Below are 23,245 nucleotides of genomic sequence, written 5' to 3'. Positions count from 1 at the left end.
AAATTGTTCGAGTTGCAGCATAAGTGTTACTTAAAACATTATTGTACAAACAGACGGAGCAACTTTTTGAGTTGCTGCAATAACTTTTACTTAAAATTTCATTGGACAAACTGAGCAATTTCTGGTGTTGCTGCAACTTTTTGATTTGCTGCAATAATAAGCAGTTTGAAAAAATCCCAAGAGAAGATTTAGGAAAGATGCAGCAGAATGAAAATGAAAGCGAAGCTACAGTAAATCTATGGACTTCTGCTCAGAGGAATCCACTTTTCTTCAAGAAACTTTTTCTTTTGACTTCCCAGAATGCCAGAGTGAGCATGTTTGCATTTGATAACATTTTCCATTCACATTTTGTTTGCTTTTCGACATTCTTGGACTCCTTCTCTTCTCCAAACATTCATTCTGCTCTAACGTTCCTGCAAAGCTAAGACTGTGACTCTGGGGTTTCCAACTGGCCTTAAAGGCAGCGTCAGCTGAGGACATTCGTGTCTCTGCAGTGAAGACCTGACAGCATGTTTCTTCCTTCACTCTGCTGCGTCCAGAAGTCCGTGCAGCTGCAGATCTTTGCTCCTGCTGTCATCGGGGTGAAAACGTCTTCCTGTGGTTTCATATAAATGCTGCTGCTCCAAACGGGACACGGATTCTGAGGTTTTGGATCTTTTTCAGGCTGTCCAGATCATGATGGGTGTGATCAACATCGGTGTCGGTCTCGGGAGAACAAGCACTCGTCCTGGGGATTTCGCCAGCCTGGGAGCTGCTTACTGGCTGGGTTCTGTGGTAAAGTTCTGGTCACTCCTGCTGCTTTTGGCTCCTCCTTCGGTCCAGCTCCTCTGTGGTTTTGGACAAAAAAGCATTTGCATCTGTGGAAAAGTTGGACTGTTGATGGAGACTGACCCGTTTATGTATAAAGCCACCTAGTGGTTATCTGGAGAACTGATCTGGCTGCACTGACTGGTGGGGTGGCTGTGATTCAGAGGTGGAGCAGTCAGCCTCTGACTGGAAGATTGTTGGTTTGATGGCATTGACGGCAGCAGAGCCGCCATCAGTGTGAGGGTGTGTGTTCAGGAATGGGACTCTGACTAACTCCTTAGGTTCTTTTTTATCAGACACGGTTGTGTTTGTTTCACATACCTGACATGTTTCGACTGACGTCTTCCTCAGAGTCGTCATCAGGTGGTAGATGTGTGATGTGTGGGACTCTGACTGTTTGTCCTCAACTGAGGACTAGAAAACGCTGTTTGGAGCACGCCTTTGGCCATTTTCTTTTCAAGCCAGATTCAAACTGGAAGTCAGAGCATTGCCTCATGACGGTCACTCATTTTAGATCAAAATGGGAATTCCTATTCGGGGCATCCCAATCTGGGCTGCACAGTGCTGTGGTGGTCAGCACTCTCACCTCAGTGGTTCAAATACTTCTATTTTTATTATTGTGCTTGTTTTGATATTGTTTGTTCGGATGTAAAAAAAACTTTGTGTTGTGTTTCTATATGAAAAGTTCTATATAATTTGATTTGATTTGTAGGGGTCAAGATTTAAAAGTTAAACTTTTGAACTTCCAGTATCAGGGCAGACACTCCACCACAAGGCCACTGAGCTGTTCAGTCACATCTCACAAAAACTATTTTTTTTAGCTTACAACAAAGTAAAAAAGAAAAAGACCTCTTTTCCTGTGAAAAAACTTTGCACCTCTTTGTTTTTTTTAGTTTATGGACCAGAGTTTATTTTAGTTTTTTGATTTTGTTTTTCTCTAACTGTCAGCTGTTGGTTTTGCAGTTCACTGCAACAGGAATCTTCTCACTTTTGGCCGGCTGGTGTCCTTCTTGCTGTCTGGTAAAAATACTTCACAACCTTCAGTTTTACTACAAAAAAACACTAAATCTAATTAAATCACTTCAGTTTTGTTTATATATCACCACACACTATGTATTTAGTCTACTTTCTGAATCACACATCTTATTCCATTTGACACAAAAATGAACTTCTTAGTAACTTTTCATGAAGATGTAATGGCAATAAATCATTTAAGTCATTTGATCTTGAAAACATTTCATTTCAAACAATATTTCTAATGAAACAAGTTTTTTTGGACTTGTGATGGTGAGCAGTCTTGTATCAAACAGATTTTCTTGATTTGGGGAAACTGGAAAATGTTTTCAGTCATAAAAGTACACAGGTATTTAACGACAAAAGTAATATTCAATTTACTTATAACTTTTAAGACAATTTAATTTTTAAAATGTGTAATTCTAGTCTTAATGGAAGATGGTTTATGTCTAGAAATGAGGATAGTTGGACTGTTGCAGCACCTGAAACAGGAAATATTTGGGGGGAAAGTGTTTAAGGATCTAAAATAGTTTTTGAGCAATACATACAAATATTTATGAATATTATATACTATTATTAGAGCAAAGACTATTTCAAGACGTATTTCCTATTGTCAGAGCAATAGACCTAAATATGAATGTTGATAGCTAAAAAGATTTAATTTAGTCTTAAAAGGGCAGGTATCAGATTTTTTTTATTCATAACAAGAGAAAAACTGGATTTTTTTATTTTTGAACTTGTTTTTAAAAAGACATTTAACCAGCCTTCTAAAGCAGGAACTCTTTCCTTCCTCTCAGATGGGCTTTGCTGTGTCCATGAACATCATTTGTGCGATCTTTGCCGTTGCTGGCGTCGTGCTGTATGCATTAGACCTGGGAGACGCCTCTCTGCTGTGGATGTGTGAGCGGAGGATGGTCCAAGCTGATCTTCATCAGGACAACTGCAGAGAGGTTGCCCTCTTTGCTCAGGTGAGCATCCTCCGCCTTGAAAAGCCGCTGCACCACAGCTTGCACATGTTTGTAAAGCGTTCTCGTCTGCTCAACAGCATTTGCTGACCTCCGTGGACGTGCTATTCACCGTCCTGGCCGTCCTCCTGCTTCTGTTTTGTATTTGCTTTGCTGTTCTGGGCATCGGCTCTCTGATGGGTCAGATGAAGGAGAAGTAGGTGTTTTCAGATGTTCTTAAAGAGCGAGGAAAATGTTTTTTCTGGGTGTTTCGAATATGTTTTTGTGGCCTTTTTCTCATGATGGAGAGCATATACATAAAGAGATTTAAGCTCAAAATTGTGTTTCTGAGTATTTCTTTACTTAAATCGTTGAGCAGACAAAAAAATGCTGTTTGAAAAAGAGCTTCTTTGTGATGTCGAAAATGTGCTGGGCCCCCTGCTCCGCTCCATTCGGATGCATCCACCTGCAGACAAATAGATCCACGTACGTCTTTGTTTTCCTCGTCTGAGCTGGAATCTGGATCTAAACTGTACGGCTGGATAGATCTGACATTACTCTCCTTTTTTAGTAAAATTAGGTAGGTTGTGACGGTGCAGCTGCCGCCAAGGGCGACTTATATTAATATGTATTTGAGTTTATAATATATTTAGAGATAAAAGCAGTAATAAATACATAACATATGGTACTTTTGTATATTGTTCACATTATTATTTGTCTATTCTCTGTGAAAATACTTTGCAATAAGGGTTCATTTGGGTTTTTAATTTTACAGTTCTGACGACAGTGTTGGGGCATGAAAGACATGTTGAAGAACTTTCTGTCCTAATAAATGTCTGTTAAATCAAAGAAATGTTTGCCTTTCATTGAGATCAAGAGGAGTAACAGAGGCGCTGTGAGCAAACGGGAGAGGGTGTGAACAGAGAGCTCTCAGTTATGGGTGACGGGAAGGGCAGGGCTTGGTTGCTCTGCACCAGCGGCTCCGCCCACAACTCAGAAGTGAGTTTCTGATGAACTCCTGCCGCTCTGCAGAAATTATGTTCTAGAAAACGGTGCAGGTTTTTTGATTTGGGCTAAAAACGGAATAATCATATTTAAAAGACCACTGGGAACGCTTTGAAAATTGATCAAAAGATGATCGTAGAGGGTCTTTAAAATGCTAAAATGCTCTGGATAAAGTTTTTTCTTAACAGTTTTTTAAACCTTCATCATCTGCTCCCTCCTTCTAGTCATTTCTTTTTACATTTTTCTCCTTTTTTATTGAAATGAAGATCAGAACTTTAATGAAAGATATACAAGTCTGACTGTGTCTATGTTTGTCTGTAAACCGTGAAACTGAAGCCCCTAAACATTAGTTTGTGTTTGAATGACTTCTGACTCCTCCTCTGTGGGAGTCAGGCCATATGAGGCTTCTTTAGAAAGTAAAATTTATGTTAAAGAAACAAGTCCTGAAGGATTAAGGATAAAACTGTGAATTTCCAAATAACCCTCGTCTACAGAGTGCGTACCACAGAGTTTGATGCTGAGGAGAGAAGCAACCAAAGATAGATTTGATCCCACCTTTTCATTTTATAGTAGTAGTTTTAGGGGTTGTCATCTCTATGGCGTTTCATCTCTGCCATAAAGTGAAAGGGCGTAAAGACAACTGAGCGGGCATATTCAGGAACTGAGTGAGTGAACCTTACAACCGCGTAGGGGCGCTCTGACCTGGATTTACGCTCAGTTTTAAGGGGGCGTTTTTGTCACTTGGTGAGGGCGGTATTTAGGGGGGTGTTTGTCACTTGGGGGCAGGAACCTTTCTGTTGATCTGATTGGCTAAAATTTGCATGTCAAGTCCGGCGAGGCAGCGGGGCGGGACTTTCATTTTTCAGAGCGGGGGGGGGGGGGGGGGGGGTTAACAGGTGGCTCTCTGACTTTTCTCATATTTCTATATCCAGTACTTTCACAACCATAAGGTGAACATAAAAGTCTTACATTTTCTCCAAAATGTACAGAGCGGTCCTAATGTATGTTGTGTGACTTTGGTAAAGAAGATCTATAGAAAAGAACCGCATGAGAACGGTACAGAGAGAGGTGAGGACGTGAAAGAAACCCCCCCCCCCTAGTACCTAGGTGCAGATATGTGCATAATGCAGAACAACTTTGTTTTGGAAACCCTGGAAATGCAAAGAGACACGATTATGAAGCGCAGTTTAAACTGCAAGCTATCAGCCACGCAGAGGAACACGGGAATAGAGCAGCTGCAGTTCCGTCAAGTTAGGAAGATCTTCACAGATTTTGACTTCCGGCCTCAATAACTCTCTAACTGTCTTTATTACCATTTCATATAAATAAAGACATTTATTCTTTTTTTGTGAGATTATTGATTTTTACAGAATGGGGTTTCACAGAGTTTGCACTTTGCTGACGGTCTCTTGGCAGCCGGCTCGCTGCTCTTTCTGCATTCGCTGTTTGAAGCTAACAATTCTGATTAAAAGGCAAAAAAAATATCTTTTTTCTTTAGAAATGCATTTGTAGTTCACTCTCTGTGTTAATACAAAAGGATTGAAATACTTGCTGACACATTTGAACGTTGATCAGAGGAGTTATTGAGGCTGGAAGTTGGAATCTGTGAAGATCTTTTTAACTTTATCGAACCTTAGCTGCCAGAGAATTTAAAATAATGAATCCATGGTTCGCAAGTGAGGACGCTGGCAAACCAACTCCGACAAGACAAGAAGATGCAGCAGCAGCTGAGTTTCCGCGGAAAAGGAAAGGCCTGCGTTGGAAGAACGACTCAAGGCTGAGCGCTGCAACTTCCAGCAGATGACCATGAAAAGTTGTCCATCCTCCCCCTTACTGGGAGGCAGCGCCGGGCGAGTTACGACACACTTTGGGACTTAGGACTTAAGCTTGTCCTGACGCGTCTGCTTGCACTGTTCTTTGGAGCCGCACGGCAACAAGATGGACTCTGACTCATTTCAGATACAGAAGATGAGGACTTTGATGGATTTTTGGATGCTGATTGATGAAAATGAATGAAATCACAATCAACTCACTTTTGCGCTCGCTGCCTTTTAAAAACACACACCAGCATGCAAGTTTTACTGGTACGTTTTAACGTCAAATACTGAAAAAAACATCCATAACTGACACAGCGCCGTTTAATCCAGTGCTGTTGTATTGTAAGGAGAGGAGTGTGTTATGGGAAATAAAATGGCTTTAATTGTGTGTGTTTGTGTGTCTGGCAGGTCAGTGCTAGTGTGGCTCTTTGACTATAACAGTTAAAAATTTCAGCTCTCTGTGTCAAACTTGTTCACCCCCCTGTTAGTGTTAGAGGCCCGTACACACCGGGACGAATTTCGCCGGCGATTTTCGCCGACGTTTAACGCCTCGTGACTAAACAAAGGGCACCAATGAGAGTGTGCACACCGACGCGAAAAAACGCCACGCGTTAAAGCGTCAAAAAAAAAAAAACGCCTCGGGTTCGTTTTTTTTTTTCGACGCGTCGCGTCGAAATCTACTCGACCAATGAGAATGGCGCTTTTGCACACGTGTCTGGAGCTTCTGAAGTGACAGTAAAACACAACTTGGGGGCGCTCAAACACAAAACTGCCTTGCTGAGCACATATACCAGCGAAGAAGATAGACGCCAAATAGCGTCTACACTGCCGCGAAGCAATAATGACGGACATTCTAAAATATCCCCGAACCAAGCACCAGTTGGAGTTACTGGTGCTTGAAATATTCATGTTTTCTTTGTATGATTCTGACAATCGCGTAAATACTTGCTCTCTTCTTCTGAGTGAAAAGCGATTTTAAGAAGCGTAAAGTTGCGCGGCGCCACCTTGTGTACTGGAGTATTTCTGTTTTACATTAAGCGCCATCTAATGTCAGGGAATGAAATTGCATGTTCGCTCGGCTCATCGTCAGCGAAAATCGCCTGGGTGTGAACACAAAAAACGTGGCGAAAAACGCTGGCGAATAACGCCTGGCGAATATTCGTCCCGGTGTGTACGGGCCTTTAGAGTAACGTGGATTAAAACCTTAACCAATGACCCAAGACCAAGTTAAGAAAGTGTAGTGGTTTTTTTGTGGTGTAAGTTTTTCTCATGTGAAAATCACTGCATTTGTTACCGTTTTAATGCTTTTAATCCACGTCACAGCCGCGTTTCTTTTTTATTAAAGCCTCTAAAAGAAAGTCCCGCCCCGCTGCCTCGCCGGACTTGACATGCAAATTTTAGCCAATCAGATCAGCCAGAAGGGTTCCTGCCCCCAAGTGACAAACACACCCCTAAATACCCCCCTCCCAAGTGACAAAAACGCAGAGAGCGCAAAGAGGAACTGACCGTGAATTGCCCCTACGCGGTTGTAAGGTTCACTCACTTAGTTCCTGAATACGCCCGCTCAGTTGTCTTTACGCCCTTTCACTTTATGGCAGAGATGAAACGCCATAGAGATGACAACCCCTAAAACTACTACTACTGTGATGGAATCCACCTGGATGAATGAGAGTCTTCTTAGACACATTTTCATTTGTGAAGCGGATGTCCTTTTGAGCACAGCCGAACCCAGACACCCAAGGCCGGAGGCGGGCTACACCCTGGTCAGGTTGCCTGTAACTGTTGAACTCATTAAAATACTGGACAAAAGTCATTTTTATACAAATAATACCTTGTAATCCAACAGAAAAAACAAACAGGATGGCAGTAAGTACAGTTTTATTCAATCCAGCACACGAAACATTAAAATCATTGCAGTAATTAGAAGAAATGAAAGTATAGAAATGTTAATTTTTCATATTAAAACTTCCTTTTTTTCCCAGAAATGTGAGAATAAAGTTATCATTCAAAGTATGTAGTAGTGTGCGAAAAGAAATTTGAGCCAAAATTGCATTAATATGTTAAAAATGTAGAAATTCGTTTTGAGGGTCTCTTTTTAAACTGCAGTGACAGGCGTTTGCATCTGACTTCATATTTCTCTCCAACACATTTAATCAGATTGAACAGCAGAGATCAGGCTGGTCATGTTCTGTTCCTTCTCAAATCTGTAAAGGAGCAGAAACCTGCTGGAAAAGCAGAGAAGAGGATTTAGATTCTTCCATCAGATCTTCTCAAACACCTCAAGATTTGGGCTTCCTACTTTCACAATAAAAGCTCCTGTAAAAGTAGTTGTTGGCTCATTTTTTGTGCCTCACCTTGTTTTGTCTGTTGCTCCTCAGAGCTTTGATCCCCAGGATGGTGACGCTGATGACCACACAGAGCTCCAGGACCGACAACACGATCAGCACCCCGTTCAAGCCCCTCAGGAGGACCTGGACAAACCACAGTAGCCCACAAGATGTCCTAAGAACTTCTGGGGTTTTATGGGTCTAATGAAGGCTATTTTGCTTTCAATTTCAGGGAAAGTTAGTGGTAGGGGTGCAGCCTTCCAACAACCTCACTCCTGATTGATGAGAGTGGTTGCCCTAGGAATGTTGACTCTGACCAATGACTGATCACTGACCATGTCTTGCTCCAACATGGCAGCATGCATAGTCAGAAAAATGGGCGACAGAATTGCCTTCATTTGGCCGGAGTAAACCATTTTCTGGGGGTGACGTCACTCCCTCCAGTCCTCATATACAGATTGTTTATTGTGGGAGTAAGTTTTTTAAAAACAACCCACTGACTAAAATGATCAAAGTTTAATTTTTACGTTTTACAAAAATTACAATTGTTTTAAGGTTGAGAAACTCCTCTCTACACACTTTATTCCCTTTTCTTAGTGTGACCAATGGGGATTTGGTTTGGGGGGGCGTGATACAATATATAAGGAGAGCAGGTGTGTGTGTGGGATGTAACACTTGGCCGTTTCCGGTTTTGCGGTGTGTCGTGTCGTGGAGTTGCTGTCTCTGTGCCGCTGCTTTGGTTTGACAATATAAAAATAAAAGGGCTTGAACCTTTCTATTGTCTTCGCTCTTGTTTCTGCCGTCGTGGCACGCACCTGCGGAAGGAACCGGCTACATTTGGCGCTGTGAGCAGGACCGTTGCGTTACGGAGTGGAGGCGGCCGGAGTCTGACACGTAAACCAAAGCAGCGGCTGGATCAGGTGTTCGGTGGCTGACGTCATCACGGGATTCCGGGGATTCCCTTTGCCGCTGTCGTCATGGAGGAGCTGCGAGCGGAGCTGCAGGCCTTGAAAGACCGGATAGCTGTGGACAAAGCGACCATGGACGCCTTGCGGAACATGAATGACGCGTTGACTGAGAAGCTGCGGGAGCAGGAAGCTTCACCCGCTGGGTCTGGTTCGGCGGCGGCGTCCCAATTGGACGGAGCAGCAGGTGGTTCGTCATCAACTGGGCCGAAAGACTGTGTCATTTACCTCCCTAAGGAGAAGAAATGCCGCACTTTTTCCGGGGGTTCGTGTGCGGACTTTTATGAATGGCTGGATGAGATTAACTCGGTGTTAAGTTTCCGTCATTTTCAGCAGAGCGAGAAGGCAATGTATATATATGACCATCTTGGGGGCGAGGCCAAGCAGGAAATAAAATACCGGTCTTCTGCAGAAAGGGCCGACCCGGATTGTGTGCTGGCGATACTAAAAGAAATTTATGGACAGCCTTCTTCGTTGACTCGCCTGCAGAAACTTTTCTTTGATAGAAAACAACGTGACGGGGAAACGATCCGTGAGTACTCACACGCGCTCATGGCAATCATGAAATCAACCGCTGTGAAGTAAATTACACTTGGTGTAGTGATTTTGCCTTGCGGGATCAGTTTGCTGAGAATGTGCGGGATTCGGTTCTGAGACGGGAGTTAAAGCGCATCATCCGCCAGGATTCTGCCATCTCGTTTTTCAACCTACGAAAGGAAGCTTTGCTGTGGGAGGATGGGGACGCGACTGCGTCTTACAGCCGACGTAGAGCTGATGTGTGTCAGGTTGAGGGGGAAAAGGAGGTCCAGAATGTAAACGTGGTTACAGCTAAGCCGGTGGTGGATCCAAATGCAGAAATGATCAGCCTTATGAAGCAGCAACAGCAACAAATTACTGACTTGGCTAAGAAGGTGTCAGATTTGTCAGTAGAGATCGGACAGACAGCTGGTCGGGGGGTCCAACCACGGTTCGACTCGGAAGGTAAACCCATCTGCTTTAGGTGTCAGAGGGCGGGGCATATTGCTCGTCAGTGTAGATGGGCAGCACCGGGAAATAAGACCGTTTTTGCATCACGTAACGCTTCTGGTCGTGGAAACTCGGGCATTGTTGGCGAGCAACAGGGAAACTCTCTGCCCCTGTGGTGATGAGCCCAACTACAGGAGGGGATGTGATGGGCTCTGAAGCAAAGAAATCTGACACACTCGAGGTTGAATGTTTAATTGGAGTTTGTCCCACTGTCGATGTTTTCATTGGTGATATACAGGTGAAATGTCTTTTGGACACGGGTTCAAATGTGTCAACAGTCACTGAGTCATTTTTCAATAAACATTTCCGTCCGTCTTTGAAAAATTGTGAATGGCTTTCACTCTCTGCCGCAAATGGTTTAAGTATACCTTATTTGGGCTATTTTGAAAGAGATGTTCATGCATTTGGTGTCACCATAAAAGGTAGAGGGATCCTTGTGGTCAAAGATCCAGAGACAAACCTTATGAGGCAACGTAAAAACACTGTCCCCTGCATTTTGGGGATGAACGTGATTAAGTGTTTTTATGAGAGTGAAGGCCATGGTTATGAAACGCGCAGTCATTCGGTCCCTGATGCATGGCAAAATGCCTTCAGAGTTTGCCAGTCTCACCAGGTTGGTTCAACGAACACTTATGTTTACTCCACTGTTCCTTTTACTTGTCCAGCTGGTGTACTGTGTTTTGTTCCAGCAACTTTACAATTTGGCCACTCCTCCTCAGATGCTTTTGCTCTTGTGGAGGCACTTAGCGCGGAAGAAGGGGGATTGCCAGGGGAACTGCTTGTTTCCAAGGCTTTAGTCCCTATAGACCATGGCCATGTGGCCATCCCAGTGCTTAATGTTGGATGTTCATATGTGGAGCTTCGGCCGCAAAGCCGACTATGCTCATTACATTGTGTGGATGTTTTGCCACTCGGTACATCTGGCATCAGCTTTGAACGTGTTAGTCCAGGAGAAGAAAGAGTTGTGGTACAGGAGCATATGGATGTGAGGACTGAACAGCTGACTGCGGGATCAGAGGTGGGCAATCTTGACCTAAAGGGACTTACCGTAGAACAGACCAGAAAGGTAAGGGAGCTTTTGAAAAAACATGAGGATGTTTTTGCAAAATCAGAATTAGACCTGGGATTCACTAACCTGATAGAGCATGAAATCCCTGTCCTGAATGAGGCCCCCATAAAACAGCGTTACAGACGGATTCCCCCTAGTCAGTATGAAGAAGTCAAAGCACACATTACTCAGTTGTTGCAACAGGGCATCATCAGCGAGAGCAGTAGCCCGTATTCGTCTCCTCTCGTTATAGTGCACAAGAAAGACGGTTCACTTCGGCTTTGTGTTGACTACCGTCAACTAAATGCAAATACACGAAAGGATGCTTTTCCTCTTCCGCGGATTGATGAGTCTTTGGATGCTCTTCATGGGGCAAAATGGTTTTCTACCCTCGATTTAGCTAGTGGGTACCACCAAGTGGGAATGGCTGAAAAGGATCGCTGCAAAACAGCCTTTTGTACACCATTTGGTCTATTTGAATTTACACGCATGCCATTTGGGTTGTGTAACGCTCCGGGGACCTTTCAGCGATTAATGGAGCGATTATTCGGTGACCAGCGGTATCAGTCCCTTCTGTTATATTTGGATGATATAATCATCTTCTCCTCTTCTTTTGAGCAACATCTAGAGCGTCTGGATCTGGTGTTTTCCCGTCTAAAACAGTACAATCTTAAAGTCAGACTACAAAAGTGTTCCTTTTTGAAATCTGAAGTGGCATACCTTGGACATTTGGTTTCAGCTGCCGGGGTAGCTACAGATCCTGACAAAATTAAAGCTGTTGTAGAATGGAAGAGGCCAAGCTGCTTAAAAGACTTAAAGTCCTTTTTAGGCTTTGCAAGTTTTTACAGGAGGTTCGTAAAGAATTTTGCCAAGATGGCAGCACCTCTCCATGCCTTGGCCTCATTGCTATCTACAAGCAAGGGTGGTCGGCCCACCAATGGGTTTCAGCAATTATGGGATTGCGTGTGTGAGGAGGCTTTTCAATGTTTGAAAAAGAAACTCACCTCGGCACCCGTTCTTGCATATGCTGATTTCTGCAAACCTTTTGTTCTGGAAATAGATGCGAGTCACCAAGGACTACGGGCTGTTTTATCACAAGATGTGGACGGACAACTCCGACCCGTGGCTTTTGCCAGTAGGGGTCTTAGATCTTCGGAACGGAATATGGAGAACTACAGTGCCATGAAACTAGAGTTGTTGGGCTTGAAATGGGCAGTTACTGAAAAATTCCGTGATTATTTGATTGGTAGCAAGTTCACAATCCTGACTGATAACAACCCTCTTTGTCATTTAAACAGTGCAAAACTCGGTGCCGTGGAGCAACGTTGGGTTTCTGAGCTGGCCCGGTTTGATTTTCAGATCTGCTACCGGCCTGGCAGGCAGAACAAAGGTGCCGATGCTCTTTCTCGGCAGTATGTGGGGCAACAGGAGGTACATACAGGTTCAGTCGGTGTGCCTAACACTAGCTCCACTACCAGTTTTCCCACTTTGGACGTTAAGGCCCTGGTTAGGTTGCAGTCTGGTGATGGTTTGATCTCTACCTTTAGGAGGTTTTGGGATCGGGGTGTGGGGCCAAGCCGGACAGAGAGGCGTCAATTATGTCCCAGGGCAGTAGAGCTGTTAAGACAATGGAAGCGGATTGTTGAGGTGGATGGGGTGCTGTATCGGCAGTTTTGGGGACAGCGTGAAGGGCAGATCAGGCAGATCATACTGCCAGCCATTTTGAAGGATGAGATACTCAATCAGATGCACACCGTAGCTGGGCATCAGGGAGTAGAGCGAACCTTTAAGCTGGTCCGTTGTCGGGCTTACTGGCCTGGGATGTACAGAGACGTGGAGGCTTTTTGCAAGACTTGTGAGCGGTGCATTGTTTCTAAGAACCCTCACCCACAGGTAGTTGCACCTCAAGGACATTTGCTGGCTTACCGGCCATTGGAGGTTGTGGCTATGGACTTCACAGTGTTGGAGCCCTCATCAGACCGGCGTGAGAATGTCCTTATCATGACTGATGTCTTCTCCAAGTTTACTGTCGCAGTACCAACCCGTGATCAGCGTGCAGTAACTGTTGTTAAGGCCCTAGTAAAGCACTGGATCCAGCCCTATGGTGTCCCCTCTAGGATACACTCTGACCAGGGTAGGTGTTTTGAAGCAGATGTGGTGCAGGGTTTATGTAAAGTATACGGGATCAGGAAAAGCCGAACGACCCCCTATCATGCTCAGGGAAACGGGCAGTGTGAGCGCTTTAACAGGACTCTACATGACCTGTTGAGAACACTGCATCCACATCAGAAGAGACGATGGGTTGAATACCTTCCTGAGCTGCTGTATGTGTATAACACCACCGAACACCATAGCACAGGTTACTCACCATATTTCCTGATGTTTGGGAGGGCCCCCATTAGGCCTTTCGATATTTGGCTGGGTCAGGATAGGGAAGACTTTGAGGGTGACGAGCATGCTTGGGTGGTGGAACATCAGGAGCGACTGCGTTGGGCTTATCAGCAGGCGGGCCAGAATCTGGACCAAGCGGCAGAAGCTCGTCGTGCTTATGCAGGCCATGTAGGGGGTGATGCATCCCTGCTGCCGGGCCAGCTGGTGTACGTGAGAAACAGGCGGTTTCCCGGGAGGCATAAAATTCAGGATGTGTGGTTTCCTGTCCCCCATAAAGTGTTGGAGCGTCTGGGTGGGGATTCGCCTGTGTACTCGGTTGCGCCTGTCGACTCCTCTGGGCCAATCCGCAATGTTCACCGTAATGAACTACGACTGTGTGGTCCCACTGTACAGAGTGGGGCTGTGATAGTGCCCCCTGTGGCAGAGGTGGATGGTGAGTTAGATGCCAATGGGGAGGCTGATGACTCCGTGATTGGTGTCCTTGTGCCTATCACTGGGTCCAGTCTTGAGGTTCGTGGGCCTAGTTCTTGTAGGGGTGGGGCTGAGGCTTCAGCTACTTCTCTTGACACTTCCACACCGTGTGTGCCAGTTCCCACAGTGCTTCCCTCAGCATGTGGGGTTGAAGGGGGAGCAGATGACACACAGTTGGCACCCATAGTGTCTGGGCCTGTTGGGCCTCGCCGGACGACTCGTTCCACTGCAGGGTTACACTCTAACCCTTTTCGTTTGCCCAGGTCGGTGTTACCATCTGATGGCAGATCAGTGGGGCACTGATCTTTTCTTGGGGGGGCATAAGTGTGACCAATGGGGATTTGGTTTGGGGGGGCGTGATACAATATATAAGGAGAGCAGGTGTGTGTGTGGGATGTAACACTTGGCCGTTTCCGGTTTTGCGGTGTGTCGTGTCGTGGAGTTGCTGTCTCTGTGCCGCTGCTTTGGTTTGACAATATAAAAATAAAAGGGCTTGAACCTTTCTATTGTCTTCGCTCTTGTTTCTGCCGTCGTGGCACGCACCTGCGGAAGGAACCGGCTACATTGATCCTGCTCACAGCGCCAAATGTAGCCGGTTCCTTCCGCAGGTGCGTATAACCGGCTACATTAGATAGACCTGAACCTTTTCACAATTTTTCTCTCTTGCTTTTCAACTCTCAAAGTTTTAACCTTCATAGAAAATTAAATCCAGTATCATAGAATGGATGCAAAGATGCGATCGTGATTAAACATTTATGTAAATATGGTAAACAGTACTCATTCTACACTGCACGGAGAGAATTGATTGACAAGGTCAGCAGCAAAGCATGTCGCAAAATAAATCTGCTGGATAAAAAAAAGCATGCATAGTTGCATTAAAAAATAACAGCAAAACAACAAGATGAAGCATTTTATAGCGAGGGACCGCTGTACCTCCTGGTGCTTCAAACGGAACTCCTGAACCTGCAGTTCCAACTATAACCATAAAGCTCAAGAAGGTAAACAAATAATTCGTTCATGAGCTCCAGCTACATAACTGACCAGCGTCAGCTGTTGGATCTCGTTCCACTTCTTCTGCAGCAGTGTTTTCATCTCCTGGGTCGGGGTCTCGTAGCCATAGTACCAAAAGTTGCAGCCCCGCGGTCTGTAGTTTGCTATCTGGATGCTGTAGAGAACGATGGCTGTGATGGAAAAAGCAACTCCTGCTACGCTCATGATGACGTTAAGGACCACCTGTGAAACAAAAGCTGGTTTACACAGTTGAACATGAAACACGTTGCTGCTTTAGTGAAGACATGCAGAGCTTTTTTTGCTCCTAATTTAAAAAGAATAAATAACTGAGAAAGTAGAAAACTGCTCACCAAACACCGACTTGGAAACCTCTCCGATAAAATGCACAGAAGGCCAAATGCAATGAACTAGAAAAAAAGGAAAAGATTCATGTCCTGTGGTTTTTAAAATGAATTTGTTAGTATATTTGCTAATTATTCTTATTTTAAAGTTTTTAAAGTTTTTATTTCACCTTCATCACTTCACGGTATCTTTTGGCTTTCGTGCATTTTCTTCTTTATTTTTATCCATTATAATGCATAACTGCTTATAACCACAATTCATTTAGAATTTGCCTCAAAAAAGAGGATCTGCTTAAAAAATATTAGCACTTAGCATTGTCATCAATGATCCGTATAATACATAGCATACAAGTTATGCATATTAGCCTGAGCCCTAGCCATTTTCTGTCATTCTTCATCCTTATTTATAGTCCTTTCAGAAGTCCTGCAGCCTACATTTCAGATCAACTGGCTTTAAAAGTGTCATTTAACATATTTTTCTTGTATATTTAAAAATCTTATTTTTTTTAATAGTTTGGTTCCTTTGTTAGTTTTTTTTTCTAACTCTATTATCAATTACCTAATATTTTAACGTTTTACTTTTTATCCTTTGCGTCCCTTTTGGCAGTAAAATCAAACTTTTTTAGGTTCTTTGTACTTTCTTTAACAGCTAAACTAGTCATTGTTTTTAACCATGATTTGACTTTTTGAATTTCTTCAGTGTCACTAGAGCTGGTTTACAATTTATTCTGGTTATTTATTGATTGATTTAGGATTTGCATTAATGTTGAGTTTCTTTTCAAATATCTACATTTCTTGTTTTTGTTCTTTTGTTGGTTATAGCGGCTGGGTAACTCGGTTGGTAAGGTGGGAAGCTACCATGCAGGAAACCAGGGTTCGATTCCCGGAGGGTAATGAGCAATGGTACTGGGGGCAATTACCATATCAATGGTGACAGTTAACATCACCCAGTTAGGGTCCTTAGGCAAGACCCTTAACTCTACCGCCTCCCGAGCGCGGCTCAGCTGCAGCTCCCCACTCCCAAAGGGGATGAGTCAAATGCGGAGAAAGAATTTCCCTTCGTGGGATAAATACAGTGTACTAAAAAAAAAATGTCATCATCAAATCCATTATTCATCTATATTATATATATTTTGTCTTTAACTTGCACAAGGTTCAGCATCATTTGTTTACAGCGTTGTCACCATAGCAACCACGCATTCTCACGTCAACTCCTTCAGATGAGGAATTAAGTTCTGGGATTTTGCTTTCAGCATTCTTCAGCTCATGAATGAAATCCAGTTTTTATGCAGGTATCTTACCAAAGTTCCTGACCAAAAAGGAAACTTTGTTGAGTTTAGATACCACACAGTGGAGAATTCACTCCTGTAGAAGATTGATCCAGTGCCGATGTTAAGGAGTCCGATCATAATCTGCATAGCCTGTAAGAGAGACACAGGAACTCAGTGTTCTGCAAAAACCTCATCGTGTTGTTTGCAGTTTTCTGTCATGGATTTCAAACATCACAAAACAACTAAAATAATAGAAAATATCCAGATTAAGATAAGGTCTTCCTGAAGAATGTGTTATTACTCCAAATTATGAAGGCACAGATGTGACTGAAAACTTCACAGTTTTTGTAGGTTTAGCTTCATTAACCAGAACTTTAAATGTCAAGTAAAAGGTCTCTAGAACAGTTTGTGACAAACTGCAAAACATTCTCCTAAAGTTCAGCCCACTGTTGTTTTTCTACATCCATAGAATCCAAAAGGAACATTCTTAGAACGTTCTAGCACACTGTATTTTCACATGACTTTGCTAAATTCAGTGTTTCCACACATTGGACTGGAATGATGGACTGGTCCGTCTCTGCTGACATCACGTGTGTGTTTGTCACAAGAACAGGCAGACAGCTGGATCCAAATGCAGCAGGTTTATTAGCTCAGCTAAAAGTCCACGAAGCTAAATCAGGGTCAGGCAGGAATGATATAATCCGAGGAGAGACAGGGTAGTCAGGATCCAGGCGAGAGTCGGGGCAGGCGGCAGGCAAACAGAGTCAGAAACCGGGTCAGAGGATCCGGTCCAACTACAACGCTCGGTAAGGAAGGCAGAGCAGCACAAACGATACTTCTCACTGAGTGAGGCTCAGGGCAGAGCTTAACTATGCTGTGGTTGATGAGTGAATGAGAGTCGGGTGTGTGGCATCCAGGAAGTGTGGTTAGAACTCTGGAGATGGTTCCCACTGGTGACCAGAGAGGGAGACAGAGCTCTGACTTCTGACAGTGTTGTTGGCTGTGATGTCACTTTGTCATTTTTACATTAGAGTAAAACAAACCAGGGCTCACCCCAAGGATGGACAGAGACGCTTTCTTCTTCAGCGGCTGAGACACAGAGCACAACGCCGGGCTGTAGCAAAGACCTTTGAGGATCTGGCAGATGGGGGGGCAGGAACTGCTGGGGTCGGAGTTCAGGGTGATCATTGTGACCCCTTCACCTTTGGTCATCATCACAGACATCCTATCTGCGGATATAAGAAAAATATCAATTCTTTGAAACATTGCAATATTTTATGGGATTTAGGCGTCTTGGAGCCACTTCCTGTTTGGAACAACAGGGAGAGGGGTCACTCAATCCAGTTCTCATATACAGTTAACCGCTAGTTGGCAGCGCACCACACAAAGCCTCAAACAGCAGCTCTGCACCAAAACAACAATGAGATCTAATGAGAACTGTGTCATGGTAGATGTTCACTCATCAGTGTTGTTGTTCCACAGCTCAATGATGCACATACAACTCAGTTCAACCTGAAATAGGCAGATTTGTTTCTTTGATCGTTTAATCCATCATCATCATCATCATCATCATCATCGTAGTTTATTTTCTTAATCATACTTACTGGCTTAGGCACATTTCAGCTTTGTTTGTTTTTTAAATAAAAAATATCCTGTTGACAAACCAAACAACACTGTGTTAAAAAAATATTCCATAATTTATTTAAAGAAAAGCACCATGAATTTGTTCGTATGACACAGCTGCAGACCGTGTCACACAGCCACTACATACATTTTGTGCATATTACACAGGTGAAAATTGTTCATATGTGAATACACGTCTTTACATGACTTTCACAGATATACAAATTAACCACAGTAAAACCATGGAAGATGTAAGAATAAACCACTCAAAGAACACGTAAATCTACTTAGAACATGAATTTACTTCTATTAAGTGTTTTAAATCTCAGGTCAAGACGTTTTTATTCAGAAGAGCTTTTAGTTGATTTTAGTCCTTGTTTTACTACAATTTACTTTGTTTTGTTTTATTATTATTGTATTTAATTACTTTTTTGTGTTTTGATATGATTTTACGCTCTTTGTAAAGCACTTTGTGATTCGCTCTGGGAAAAGTGCTATAGAAATAAAGATATTCTATTCTAATTTACTAAATTGTAACATGATATGTGCGCCTTATACGCGATGTTAAAGTTATACATCAACAATACATGCGTGAAAAGTCTGTTACACATACATGCAACGGTCATGGAAAGCCACAAATTTGTGTGTGCGACTCGCATAAACCTCACACAATTGCTTAAGATTTACTTAATAATTGCGTATAAACTATGTAAAATATGCATAAACTGTGAAATTCTCAACCAACCAAAATGTTAAAACTGCTCAAAACCTGCTTCACGTAAAGAGTCGTTGGCTGAAATCCTCCACAGACATCTGTGCCCATCGACGAATGAAGGAATTACGTTTATCATTCATGTCTCACTGAAGACAGAAATTTAGCAAAATGTATGTATAGTGGCTGTGTAACATGGCCCTAATGTTCTGATAATTCAATTAAATGTGTTTTCTGCCATTTTATAAAGATTTATTAGTATTCACACAAAGCTTTTCAAATTCATACTCTTTTTAAAAGTGGTTATATTTATCCTTTCTTGCAGTCACACTGTACATACTGATTAGATTTTTATTGTAAGCTTTTTTCTCCAAAAGACACTTTTATTCATCATCATTTGTCATTTCAGCTGCAGAGACTAGAATAGAAAAACATATTTTTTAACTTTTCATCTAAACTTCAGAGGTGTCAGAATGACATTTTACTATCATAGACACTTTAATGTTAAAGACAGAGCGCTGAACCTTTTTTGTTCAATGATTTGTGATCTTCACTGGTGTCCATGGATTACATGAAATCCTCTTCACCTCTATCCACCTTTGTCATGGTAGGGAGAACACGTCAATGTAAGGATCGGGTCATCTGGACCCCATAGGACAGTACAAAGGTTATAAAGAGTTTTAATATAAATTTAAAGAGTTAACATTTTCTGTCACATATCAAGAAGGAAATGTGTTTATTTCCTTCTGCCAAAATGAAACTACATCCTCTCTGTTTTTACATCACGTCTGTAGCTTTCAATGGTTGACGGTATAAACATAGCTGTAAAAAAGATGCACTTTTGACTTTTGTGAGTATAATTTTACCAAAACACATATCAGAGAATACAAATTAACCATGCACTCATGTACCATAGCAGTTAAAACATTGAATAAAATCAATGTTGTTATAAATGATTGGTTTGTGTCTTTTTTTATGCGTGTGTCCACTCAAATATAACAGATTTACCTCTTAGAACAAAATCCTCTTCTTACAGACAAAAAAACAATAATATCCTCGGCCCGATCACTTTTTCTGATGTCCAAAGGGCAGGAGGGAAACGATTCTGCCAAACACTTTGCGCAAACATGTCCTCCTACCAGGAAGCCAGCAGACAAGAAAAACCTCATAGCAGATGCACCTTTACTGTAAGGAGGAGCATCAAAATAGTTTAGGCCCAGGAACCAAAATCAACACAAATATCAGCAGATGATTTACCGGAGAATCACGCAGTAACAGGGGGAGGTGTTTTTAGTGGGGATGTCCTTTAATACAGACTTAAGTCTGGGGGGTATTCCAGAAGGCAGGTTATGCTAGTTACCGCTGTAAGTTTGAGGCTAAGAGGCGGATAACCTCAGCTTTCAGTTCCAGAAATGGAGGTATGTTTCAGGGTATGTCAAGTTGCCATGGCAACTCATGCTCTGAACATAACCTGGTCTGGAGCAGGTTTAGTTGAAGGTTACTTTGTTTCAGAGAGGTGAAGCAGCATGACGTGTCCATTTGAAGATGATTTAGTGGATGAAGAAGCTCAGATAATACTTTTTTACCATGAGAGGATCCCATAGCAAAGCAAAACTGAAGATGAGATCTCGTTTCTGTCACATTTACGTCTCCTAGACATAAATGAGAACTGTTTGAGACTAAACTGCTTTTCTCATTCTTCTCAAACATTTCTCCTGAGAAATAAGTCTCACATTGAGCACTGTTTGAGATCTCAAAATTCTCTCACAACTGTCTCTTCTCCAGATCTCAATTAAGAGAAAAATGAGCCATATTATGTTGCGCTCAAGTATGTCTCAATTGGATATCCTTACTTCAAATTCCTATCTCAGTTATGTCTCAGTGAAAGACATCAATGGTTCTGTCTCTCGTTGCTCAATAATTTAGATCTTGTTTTAGCCTTTTTTTTAATTGTCTCAGCAAAAAGAAAAATGAGAGTAGTACAAGCCCTAAAATGAGTCTCAGGATGACACCATTATAGTTCATCTCTAGAAAATAATATTTATTTATTTATTTATTTTATGTTCAACTTAAAAAAGTTGTCTATTGCTTACACATTTATATAACTCAATTACAATTTCAAGAGAAAAAAAGTTAAATCATTAAGACGGTCATGTCCTCAAAAGACATATTTTTGAAACTTTTTAAAAAACATGAAATTTCAAGACAACGTTGCAGTGTCGATTTAATAAACTTTTCTTTTGACTGCTTAGATAAACATAAATGAAGAATGTATGTTGGGTTAATGATGCTAGGTTTAGTTAAACACAAACACACGCATGTACTGGCACACATGCATACACGCATAAGTGCATATACGCACACTTATATATTGGTGGGTATAAAACATTTAACACATTGATGTCTGAACTAAATAAAGGACATTTGGGATCAAATTTGGATCACCTTAAAGTGAACAAACAATAGATTTGAAACAAACAAATAAAATACATAAATAAAAATAATCAAATTAATAAATCAACTTTAGGGCGGTACAGATTTATGGGGTTCAGTTTGAGTTAATTTATCTTTGTCTTTAAAAATCCCCCTTCATGCAGCCTTACAAGCTGAAAATATTTTCTTTTTTCTTGATCTTAGTCTGCATCATATTGAACAAACAGAAGCCTGGAGTAACCCGATTTGAATTTTAAACTGTATCACAGCCTCACTTGACACAGATTTCTGATTGGTTGATCACAGTGGGAGGGAAAACTCTGTGGTTGACGTCACCAACGGGCCGGAATCTGCAAGCGGGAGAAGTGCAGAGAACGAGAGACTTTTGACGACCGTTTATCGTATTTTTTCTGCGTTTTAACAATCCGTGGGATGAATCTCCAACTTTTTTTTTGCTTGTCTAGAAAAGATTCAAGTAAAATCTTTGAAGTTTGCACGGTAAGTTTGCGATTTCTTTCCTCCAACTCTGAACTCAGTTGAATGCTAAAGGTGTTTTAAGCTAGCTCCGCCAGTACTGCAGACGTCTGGGCTACTCGCGGTGGCTGTGGCTGTATAAGTAATTATTAAATTTTAAAAAGGATAACTTGTACTTTTTGTAATAAAAAAATAGACATATTGAAGTGTTATTTGCGGTGCAGAGTTTACAGGAATGAGCCTCGATATTTTTCCAAACGCGTGAGTGCTAAGTAACTGTTGGAAGACATTTTGCTCTTCAGTTAAGGGTCTGCAGGGTTCGTCCATTCACAGTGTGACGACACCACAGACCATTTCCATTATTGCAAACTTCAAAATGTGCAGTTTCAATGCATTTTTACGCTAAAGGCCTTTTCTTGTTTGAAAGATCATCTTGCAGACGTTTGGCCTGGCACGTGACGTCATCTTTTGAAACTGGTTATGGACATGTGTTTAAAGTGAAGTCATCATTAACTGCTCACATGTCTAGAAATCCTAATCTGAAAATTTAAGTATGCATATTAGGGAAACATGTTCTCAGCCCTCTGTCAGTGGTGGAGATGTTTAGAGAGCACAGATGTAGCTAAGCCAACAAATGTCAACACTGATATGTACAAGGATTTTAGTGAATCATATAAATCATATTTAAAAACCTATCCAGATCTTAATTTGTGCTGTATAAAATGTGTATACACGTTTTTTTTCCCCCTCTCTGATTCAAGGTGATCTAAATTCTACACGTGAAAATAAGTGAATCAGAACCCATGTTTCTCCACACTGCCATTATGGAGGTCCTACGAGAGCCACAAAAGACATCCTGGAAGAACACTTGCAGTCCATTGGAATAAATGGAGTTGTATGAGGATCTACGATTCATAGAAGAGGCTGACTTGCTGCCAGCTTTGAGACCTGTTCAAGCCCGGAAACGTCTTGCTTTCTGGAAATTGAAATGTGAGTCTCAAACATTACAAATGAGTTTTTGTAATGCACGGAAGTGGATATGAATATGAATGGGTAACACACTGACAGTACAGTGTAAACTTAATACACTTATACTGTTTGTTTGTTTTTTGTTGCAGACCAAACGCCAGAGAACAGCACATCGTCATCTGTTGAGACCTCACCAACACAATCATCATCACTTTTGTTATTGTCACCGAGGTGTTCGTCATCCACATCTTCCAGAAGCTGAGGACTGTACATACATTGACTGGGAGGACAGCTTTGAAATTCCATGGAGTAAGTTTTCTGAGGAATTTGTGCAGAGGGGAAAGAGACCTGGCCCAAGACTAAGGAAGGAAATGGTTTGCACTCTTTTTGCAGAAATGATGAAAGCAAGACGGTTTTCCAGACTCTAAAAGGCTGCAGATGATGCGGGGAGAGCAGAGTGGCTGCTCAGAAGAGATGAGATGTTAAAGAGATGCTCTTTCTTCTGCTCTGCTACTTTGAGGAGGATGCCATGTTCTTGTAGAAGATGGAGACGAGGTCCAGCTGCAGCAGGTGCCGTTGACTCCAACTGTTATTTA

At 42.3% G+C, this 23,245-nt stretch overlaps 2 protein-coding genes across 3 annotated transcripts; one reads left to right on the top strand and one right to left on the bottom strand.

The window, feature by feature from the left end:
• Positions 1-362: 362 nt before the first annotated feature.
• LOC144984539 (uncharacterized) lies at positions 363-3,123 on the top strand. The gene is made up of 5 exons (XM_078933345.1): positions 363-581; positions 664-774; positions 1,771-1,827; positions 2,619-2,789; positions 2,867-3,123. Exons 1-5 carry the CDS (start codon positions 510-512, stop codon positions 2,984-2,986), a joined length of 531 nt encoding a protein of 176 aa, XP_078789471.1. The 5' UTR covers positions 363-509; the 3' UTR covers positions 2,987-3,123.
• Positions 3,124-7,439: 4,316 nt separating this feature from the next.
• Positions 7,440-17,704, bottom strand: LOC105358343 (membrane-spanning 4-domains subfamily A member 15-like). Of its 2 annotated transcripts, none has more exons than XM_023964085.2 (6): positions 17,492-17,704; positions 16,469-16,588; positions 15,177-15,233; positions 14,857-15,048; positions 7,942-8,058; positions 7,440-7,809 (listed from the first exon to the last, which is right to left on the bottom strand). In XM_023964085.2, exons 1-6 carry the CDS (start codon positions 17,702-17,704, stop codon positions 7,786-7,788), a joined length of 723 nt encoding a protein of 240 aa, XP_023819853.1. In that variant the 3' UTR covers positions 7,440-7,785. The 2 variants fall into 2 exon arrangements, with proteins under 2 accessions (XP_023819853.1, XP_023819852.2); XM_023964084.2 differs by having other exon boundaries at positions 7,440-7,812; positions 17,492-17,662.
• Between the last annotated feature and the right edge of the window lie 5,541 nt (positions 17,705-23,245).

This window comes from Oryzias latipes, chromosome 16, assembly GCF_053564925.1.
Source record: "Oryzias latipes strain Hd-rR chromosome 16, Olatipes_Hd-rR_3.1".
In the NCBI taxonomy this organism is placed as follows: Eukaryota; Metazoa; Chordata; class Actinopteri; order Beloniformes; family Adrianichthyidae; genus Oryzias; species Oryzias latipes.
The sequence above is the reverse complement of the archived record's forward strand: the minus strand, read 5'-3'. Positions and strand labels throughout refer to the sequence as shown.

Coding starts and splice junctions, on each gene's coding strand:
- LOC144984539 (XM_078933345.1), top strand. CDS start 510: ATGTTTCTTCCTTCACTCTGCTGCGTCCAGAAGTCCGTGCAGCTGCAG. Junction 775..1,770: donor CTTACTGGCTGGGTTCTGTG/GTAAAGTTCTGG, acceptor TTGGTTTTGCAG/TTCACTGCAACAGGAATCTT. Junction 2,790..2,866: donor AGGTTGCCCTCTTTGCTCAG/GTGAGCATCCTC, acceptor TCTGCTCAACAG/CATTTGCTGACCTCCGTGGA.
- LOC105358343 (XM_023964085.2), bottom strand. CDS start 17,704: ATGTTTCAAAGAATTGATATTTTTCTTATATCCGCAGATAGGATGTCT. Junction 16,589..17,491: donor CGTCTCTGTCCATCCTTGGG/GTGAGCCCTGGT, acceptor TCTCTCTTACAG/GCTATGCAGATTATGATCGG. Junction 15,234..16,468: donor CTTTTTGGTCAGGAACTTTG/GTAAGATACCTG, acceptor CTTTTTTTCTAG/TTCATTGCATTTGGCCTTCT.